General features: G+C 36.8%; 1 protein-coding gene across 1 annotated transcript in view; it reads left to right on the top strand.

Moving 5' to 3' along the window:
- Nucleotides 1–10,000, top strand: part of LOC115211596 — a 451,114-nt gene that overhangs the window by 194 nt on the left and 440,920 nt on the right. Inside the window, exon 1 of the mRNA XM_029780168.2 lies at nt 1–96. This exon is cut by the window's left edge and continues 194 nt beyond it. Coding sequence (XP_029636028.1) covers nt 1–96 — 96 coding nt within the window. The remainder of the gene's footprint in view (nt 97–10,000) is intronic.

Genomic DNA, 10,000 nt, shown 5'->3' with positions numbered 1-10,000 from the left:
CCTGCTGGGGACTGTTTTTAGCTTGTTTCTTCCTTGGTTATGTTCGAACGGCAGTTTTGGTGGATAAATCTAGTTCCATTTCATCAGCATTAGGTAAGTAGATAACAATATAAATACCGATATATATATATATATTAATATATATATATATATATGTTCGTACATATTTAAAAAATGTATCTATATATATACAAACACATGCGAATATATAACAATTATATATACATATAGATATATGTATACAAATGTATGTTATTTATAAATATATATATATATATATATTATATAATATATATATATATTATATATATATATATATATATATATATATATATATATATATGCGTACATTTTCATACATATATATATATATATATATACGTACATTTTCATACATATATATATATATGCATGTATACATATACATACATTTGTAAACGCAAATATATGTATGTATGTATATATATGTATGTATATATGTATATATAATATGTATATATATATATATATATGTATGTATGTATATATATAGATGGATTGAATTGGTGGATAAGATCGTTGGGTGAACGGATGGATGTATATATATATATATATATATATATGTATATATATATATATGTTGTACGAAGATGTTTTTGTCTTTCATATTTCCGTATCAATTCTTAATGTTTAGTTTATTATAGCAATATATTCTCCAAGTCGATTAGCTTTGCATGAAATTTCTCGTCGCCCTTCTATAAAACGTAGTAAGTACACGCTCCCATCATTATTTCATTCATTCATTCAGCCATCCACGGTAGGGGGGGGCGGATGAGGCCATCAAGGACTTCAGTCATAAATGGATTTAGAAACCTTATTATCGTTTCAGAGATAATGCTTAAAGGATTACTCGGGGACGTGTGGAGAAATCTTGACGGAGAAAAATTTAAAACTGGAACATGGAACACACTCGTGGTTTTAATATTATGTTTATGAAGGAAAAAAAAAATAATGTTCCTTATATATAACCATATAAATTTTGTGTGTGTGTGTATGTGTCTGTATGTGTCTATTAAACATGCCATGAATCGTATTGTGATTTTGTACGTAATGCATTTTACAAGGTTTACTAAATAAAAACCTCACAGGTGGTTTCCTAGTTACCATCGTTAATGAACATATACCTATACATATGTAACAGATTAATAAAGTGTATACATATGTGTGTATGTGTATGTGTGTGTGTGTGTGATATAATGTATTGAGAATGTATATGCAATGTATATACAATGCATATAGACAGACAGACAGACACGCACACACACACACACACACACACACGTATATATGCCTGCGTACCAAATATTACAAACAGCATAATGTAAATATGAATACATAAATAGCATATAGATTATATATACATGCATGTACATATGTGTGTATACATACATATATATGTGTGTGAGTGTGTGTGTGTATGTGCATGCAAGTATGTATGTATGCATGTATGTATGTATGTATGTATTTATGTAGGTGTGTATGTATGTGAATGATGATTAAAATATTCACTCGCGGCATTGTTCCTCCGATTACTTTATTATTGACTAATAGCGTTATAACTACCAGATAGGTAGATATATATATATACACACATGCATCTATATACATGAATATAGACACACACACACACACACACACACACACACATATATATATATACATGCACATATATACATGTATATATATATACACACATACATATGTATATAAACATATAAATATATACACAGTCACACATATATATATATATATATATACACACATACACACAAACACACACTCATACACTTACACACACTCACACACACGTAATCACATTCATTATTCATGTCGGTGTTGGTGTCGTCGCAGAAGAAAACCGGTAGAAAACAATCGTAATTAACTGCAGAGGAGTGGCTCGGAGTAATCACGTTGAAGCAAATCATTATCCACTGTCCGCAGTTATAAGTTCACATCTCATGATTGTCCACTTCTTCCTTCCGGGGCGGGTGGTTAATACCGGAAATGTCTCCGTAACTACGACCCTTTTTGCACTATGCACTTCAAAAATTAGTAAATCAGCCCCGAATTTTTGTTCCTTTGATGTATTTTCTTATGTAAAATGTTCCAGATCAGACAGAATTCGACCTATTCTTTTTTTTTAAGACACGTAACTTAATTTCTCTCTTACCCTTCTAAGTCAGGAGTGTTTTGTCAATTGTTTGTGGTTGATACGCTGCTGTGACTGTTCTCATTGTTGCTGTGGTTGCTGTTGTTGTTGTTGACGTCGTTGTTATTTTACCTGAAGTTAACCTTAACTGAGCCAACGTATAACGAAAACCGTTCTAGCTATGACCGTACATTCTCGTCCCTCGCTGAGAAGCAGTAACCCGCGACTACATCAGCTTGTTGCCCTTGTTCTTCTTTAATCCCAGCACCTTCCTCATGGAGCTGACTCATAATAAAAGACATTCTAACCGTGACCATCCGACCTATGTACTATGAGAGATGGTGGGATGTTCAATATTGTTCAATGTGCCCTTTCCTAAGATGGCGGCGCGTTGTTTTAGGGAAATTTGGCTGCTATTTCTAGCAGGCCGAACAACCCTGTAGAAGAACCCTCGTTAGCCCGGTCTACCTTATGTGTACTATAAATGGTAGTGTTGGTGTGATTGTTGTAGTTTAACCCCAAGTTATTCCTCATCGGACATATTTATGATCAAATGTTTTGCAGCTGTGACTATCCAATCATTGCTGTATTTCTAGACAACATGGTCCAATGTGTCATTTCTTTTTATAAGATAGCGAGGTGTGATTTGAGGGAGATTTAGCTGCTATTTCTAACATGTTAGATGACCACATAGAGTATTTCGCTAATAGCAGAGATGACGGTGATGAAGATGTTGTGGTTGGTGTTAACGCTGTTGCCTGACATCAGTTCAGCCTTCATTGAGCTGAAGCGTTAGGGCGTGGTTATAGGGACATTTAGCAGTTGTTTCTAGGATATTGAAGAGAACATGTAGAAGCTGTCTCAAATAATAGTCTTGATTGTGATGCCAATGCTGACGCTGATACTGTTATTGTTGTTGCCTATGCGCTGTAGGGTGTTGTCTCAGAAGGGAGATTCAGCTGCTACTTCTAGCATGTCGAGCGGCCATGTAGAGGCTTGTAGGCTCAGTGAAATATCATTATTATCACTGATCTCGGGTGTTACTAGCACTTCGTATCTACAAATATATACGTATTACACACATATATATAAATATTCGTAATATGCAAGTGTATTTATATGCATGTGTGTCTGTATATATATGTACATATATATATATATGTATATAATATATACAGATATATATATATGCACATATATAAATACCACTAATATAATATAATATTATAATATTGTATTATATCAAAGGTTATTTGTCTGCTCTGAGTATTACCCTTGGCTACTCGGAGTTTCACTACAATGCTGAACGACTCAGCCAAGGGCGAAACTGAGGGTAGATTGTTTATCAACTTTCAATATGATAAACGTAGCAATCCACCCCATCGAACGCATCAAATCCTATGTCAGATAACGTTTGCACAATATAAATTCTATATCTTGATATACTTCACTACTCGTTGGAGGGGGTGTGCTGGCAGTATGCTTAGCGGCATTTCGTCCGTGTTTATGTCCTGAGTTCAAATTCCGCCAAGGTCGACTTTGCCTGTCATCCTTTGGAGTCGATAGAATATGTACCAGTGGATAACTGGGGGGGGGGGTCAATGTAATCGACTTACCCCCTCCCCAGATATCGTTGGACTTGTGTCAAAATATAGTTTACCATGCGCAAGGCGGATAGCTGGCAGAATCGTTAGCACGCCGGGCGAAATGCGTAGCCGTATTTCGTCTGCCGTTACGTTCTGAGTTCAAATTCCGCCGAGGTCGACTTTACCTTTCATCCTTTCGAGGTCGATAAATTAAGTACCAGTTACGCACTGGGGTCGATGTAATCGACTTGATACCTATGTCTGTCCTTGTTTGTCCCCTCTATGTTTAGCCCCTTGTGGTTAATAAAGAAATAGGTATTTCGTCCATCTTTACGTTTTGGGTTCAAATTCCGCCGAGGTCGACTTTACCTTTCATCCTTTCGAGGTCGATAAATTAAGTACCAGTTACGCACTGGGGTCGATGTAATCGACTTGATACCTATGTCTGTCCTTGTTTGTCCCCTCTATGTTTAGCCCCTTGTGGTTAATAAAGAAATAGGTATTTCGTCCATCTTTACGTTTTGGGTTCAAATTCCGTCGCGGTCGACTTAACCTTTCGCGGTCGATAAAATAAGTACCAGCCAAATACTGTGGTTGATATAATTGACTGCCCTAACTCACCAAAAATTTCAGGCCTTGTGCTTATAGTAGAAAGGCTTATTATTATTATTTTATTATTATTATTATTATTATTATTATTATTATTATTATTATTATTATTATTATTATTATTATTATTATTATTGTTATTATTATTAATTATTCTAACATTGGCACAAAACCACAAATTCGATCAAATCATCTCCAGTAGTTGACTCGTACTTTTTGCACTAAGACTGAAACGATGAAAGTTAAGTCTCGCCTCAGTTAAGTCTCGCCACGGTGCTCAACTGGTTCTAATTTTATTGATTCTGAAAGGATAAACGGCAAAGTGGTATTTGAACTCAGAACGTAAAGACAAACGTACAATTGCCAAGTATTCTGTCTGACGTACTAACGATTCTGTCAGATTGCTAACCTCCTCACCTAGTTACTATGGTTTCAAATTTTGGCACAAGGCGAGAACTTTCGTGGGAGGAAGCAGGTCGATTACCTCGACCTCAGGGTTCAACTGGAACTTATTTTATCGATCCCGAAAGGAAGAAAGGTAAAGTGGACCTCGGCGGAATTTGAACTCACTTTATTAATATTATTATTATGTTGAAGAAGGCAGCGAGCTGGTAGAATCGTTAGCAAGCCGGACGAAATGCTTAGCAGTATTTAGCCAGTCGCTAGGTTCTGAGTTCAAATTCCGCCGAGGTCGACTTTGTCTTTCATACTTTCGCTGTCGATTAAATAAGTACCAGTTACGCACTGGGGTCGATGTAATCGACTCATCCCCTTCCCCCAAATGGTTACCTTTATGGCAAAATTTGAAACCATTAATATAATGTTTAAGGCTGGTAGCTGGCTGGATTGTTACCATGCTGGGCAAAATGCTAAGCGGCAGTTCACCGTCTTTACGTTCTAAGTTCAAATTCCGCTGAGGTCGACTTTGCTTTTCGATAAAATAAGTACCAGTTGGGGTCGATGTAATCGACTAAAATCCTTTCCTGAACTTGCTGGTCTTGTACCAAAATTTGGAACCCTATATTATAATTGTTTTGTCCATTCTGCATTGACAGAAAATGATTACTGGTATTTCTTCCAGCCCTTTATATTCTAAGTTCAGATTCTACCGAGGTCAGGTTTGCTTTTCAACCTTTAGGAGTCTGTAAAATAAACCACCAGCCTAGTAGCACTATATTCGAGGTAACCAATTAAAGCCTTCCATAAAAAAGTGCTGGCCCTCAGCTTAAATCAAAAACCATTAATAGAAAGGTGAAGTAACTGAATCATTACTGTACCGGACAAAATGCTAATGGTATTTTCCGGTTCATCATATTCCGAGTTCAAATCTTGCAAATATCAGCTTAGCCTCCCTCTGGAGGTGTCGATAAAATAATGTTTCTGATATTGATTTAAAAGACTTATCACCAGTAAACATAATACCTATTTCTTTATTACCCACAAAGGGCTAAACATAGAGGGGACAAATCAGGACAGACATAGGTATTAAGTCAATTACATCAACCCCAGTGCATAACTGGTACTTAATTTATCGACCCCGAAAGGATAAAAGGCAAAGTCGACCTCGGCGGAATTGGCAAAGTCGACCCCGGCGGAATTAGTAAACATAATACCTTCTGCGTATTTTAGTAAACAATTATTATTATCATTTATTACTTTGGTTGCGTTGACAAAATATATAATCACTACAGAAGCATTCGCCTTTCACTTACAATACCATTTATTCGTCACGATATTTGCGTGATAAATATACAAGTAAGATTCAAATAAACTGATCTAGTTTCGATTCCTGGTTAGAACAATGCTATTTCTCAATGATGGTACTTTACGTCTGTTACTGATGGATATCGCACAATCTCGTCTAGAACAATCTGTGCTTTGTGCATTGCGTCTTGCATCCTTCACTACGAAATTCATATCTTTGAAATAGAAAAAAGAGTTTGAACGTAGCAACTCTGCAATCATTCTAAATTTTCGTACTTACTGAAGTAATTATTTGATTGTAAGCATTGCGAGGATGTGACAATTATGCCCTTTCAAGTGAGTACTACCGTCAAATCATGTCATTAATGATGAAATATTTCGTTTTCGCTACAAATGCTCCAGAGAAATGTTTATACACCAATCCCTCCCTTCTCTTTTCAATGTAAGTTCTCATTATCATTCGACAAAGATAGAGGAGTGTCAGACTAAACTAAATACTTTTCAGTATTTAGTGCCGTGTTTCCATGTCCTGTGAACAGATTCTGCTCAGGATTACTTTTCCTTGAATTGAGTATAACCCACTCTCACATAGAATCTAGTCAAATGAAATCACCATTATATAAAACGAAGAACAAAAGATGATTGCACAGATGGTGAAGCACTTGATTACGATTATTATCTTTGTAGACACATGTTTATGAGTTCCGGATATGCAGTTTTGGGAGGGCCAAATGCGTTTGAACCTCCTCAAAAGTTTTGTTGACAGCTGCAAAACAGCCTGAAATATGTCATTGGTTTTATATCTACTTTACGTACACAACCACGTATCGGTAGCCAAAGAAAATAGTCGATTAAAATGACTCAGTGTATTACTGGTAGTTATCGAATCGCCCGCAGATGGTTGAACAATAAAATAGACCATTTTAGAATTATAGAATATAATGAGACGCAATTAAACACCGGGAGTTGTTTTTAGCGAGAAATTGTACTCTTGCTTCCACTCCACTACTCAGTGGAGGCGCAATGGCCCAGTGGTTAGGGCAGCGGACTCGCGGTCGTAGGATCGCGGTTTCGATTCCCAGACCGGGCGTTGTGAGTGTTTATTGAGCGAAAACACCTAAAAGCTCCACGAGGCTCCGGCAGGGCATGGTGGTGATCCCTGCTGTACTCTTTCACCACAACTTTCTCTCACTCTTACTTCCTGTTTCTGTTGTACCTGAATTTCAAAGGGCCGGCCTTGTCACTCTGTGTCACGCTGAATATCCCCGAGAACTACGTTAAGGGTGCACGTGTCTGTGGAGTGCTCAGCCACTTACACGTTAATTTCACGAGCAGGCTGTTCCGTTGATTCGGATCAACCGGAACCCTCATCGTCGTAACCGACGGAGTGCTTCCGTCCACTCTGCTGAACCCAACGAGATATCATTCCATAAGTATAAAGCAACATATTTTAGTGGGTGGGGATTCCACACGATTGATTGGTCTTCCATTAATTGGATAGTTATTTCATTGAAGTTTCGGAAGGATGAACAGTACAGGTCAACAAGTTTGGTATTTGAGATGCATAAAGGAACATGTCTGATTACTATAAAGCGTTTAGTCGGCATGTCTCTCCCCTTTCTACAACACACTACCATCTTGAGACTAATAAGGCGGCGAGCTGACAGAATCGTTAGCACGCCGGACGAAATGCTTAGCGATATTTCGTCTGCCGCTACGTTCTGAGTCCAAATTCCGCCGAGGTTGACTTTACCTTTGATCCTTTTCGGGGTCAATTAAATAAGTACCAGTTACGCACTGGGGTCGATGTAATCGACTTAATCTTTTGTCTGTTCTTATTTGTCCCCTCTATGTTTAGCCCCCTGTCGGCATTAAAGAAATAAATAACGGTTTTTGAGTCATCGTAAGGTTAAATAAATAATAGACGTTGTCCTATGTTTCACTGATTCGGTACACCAACGCCTTTGTTGAGAGTTAGTAAGGAGAAAGGAATCAACTTAATCCATTCCTCCATGTGCCTGGAAGGATAAAAGGTAAAGATGGCCTCAAAGAAATTTGATCCCCAAAGAACTAAGATGATATAATATCGTTGTCATTGTTAATCCTGCTTCAGGATTAACTGAACAGATCTCGTACGAGCAAAGAATTCCCAGTAGTGACCAATCTGTATTTTTGCATAATCCTATCACATGCTTTTCTTTCTCAATTGCAGTCATTTCACAATTTCATACTTTTTTAGTTCCCAGTATTACAAAACAAAAATCTCCATATCTTTACCTTATAGTACCTATGTGTGTAGGCGAGTGATCAAGTGATTAGAGTGTTGGGCTCGCGAGCATAATGTCGTGAGTTCGATTCTGCAACAGGGTGACATGTTGTATCCTTGAGCAATGTTTTTCATTTCATGTTGTTCCAGTGTACACAACTGAAAATTAGTACCAGCCTAGTGATGATGTTACCCTCTCTTCCTTTAGTTGGTACTTCCTGGATGTTGCTCTAGTTTAAGGACGAGAGGAACGAGACAACGTCTACGTCTTCACACACATAAACCTCTAAAGCAAGCAATAAGCAAAAGCACAGTGCGTGCTACCAAACCATATTCGCTCACAAGTGCCGGGTGTCTACTGTACTTAATATCTAAGTAAAGTTATAGGAGTAAATGAGTTTTGGAGTAAACGTAATACGTTAATTTGAAGGGATATAATGGGTTATGAGAGAAGTTACTTGACGAATGTGGTTAAAGTGAGTTCAAGGTTTTCAGTGATAATATCCTGTATGACCAAAAATCAATTACATTCAGCCTTGTATGCCGCTGCTGATACGAGAGTCGAGCAAAATTGACCACGGCTGGATTCGAACTCAGAACTTGTAAAAGCACAAGAATTCACATCATGTATGTTGTTGATGTTGTTTAGCATCACATGAACATTAATTGATCAGGCATACAGACATCTATGTATGAACATATGTATGTATGTATTATCTATCTATCTATCTATCTATCTATCTATGGTTTTACTTGTTTCAGTCATGTGACTGCGGCCATGCTATAATTTCGTATTTTGTATTCAGGATTTAATATATCTGAGAGTGTATATATTAAATTTATTCTTCCCTTTTGATGACGCTAGGATTCGAGAGGATTTGGCTGATATTTCTAGTGGACCTAACAACCACGTAAAGCATCTTTCATTGGTTCCATTTTTAGATACTAGGAGGTTAATGTTGTTTGGTAGCTCAGTATATAGCGAATCAAACAGGTACTAAAATTTAGGCGATTCTGGTTCAAAAGATATATTCGCCGTTATAACTACCCAGTAGATAGATGGATGGATGGATAGGTAGGTAGATAGCTAGGTAGATGGACGCACTTGACATATATATATATATATATTATATACACATTTTATATACATACACACAGTGTATACATACATGTATTTAAAAATAAATAGAAATTATATACGTGCATATTATATACATTCATTTTACTTATACCAGACTACAAGGGACCATGAATGCGGTTGTTTGATCTGCTACATACGGTAACCAAAAATTCCTCAGCTTTTACGTTAATTTAGAAACATATATTAACCAGCAAAGGAGCATATACGTCATCTTTTGTCCTGTTAGAATTTGCAAACATGCTCATTCAAATCACACAATATTAAAAATAATCATTAGTTAATGTATCCTAGATATACATTGCCTATATATAATACATAATATATAAGCATATATGTGTATTATTCAGTGAGCAAGAAACAAGAATTAAGTAATCAAATTCATTAGCCTACATGCGTTTCTGCTATGAAAAGCAGTGCACTAAGATCTGAGTGCTTGTGCAACAGTTTTTAGCTGCGTCGGAGCCATCTAATGAAGTGTATGCTTATTTTGGAAAGCATTTAAATAT

The sequence above is a fragment of the Octopus sinensis genome, linkage group LG5, assembly GCF_006345805.1.
Source record: "Octopus sinensis linkage group LG5, ASM634580v1, whole genome shotgun sequence".
NCBI classification, from domain to species: Eukaryota; Metazoa; Mollusca; class Cephalopoda; order Octopoda; family Octopodidae; genus Octopus; species Octopus sinensis.
This window is presented reverse-complemented; position numbering and strand designations above follow the sequence as displayed.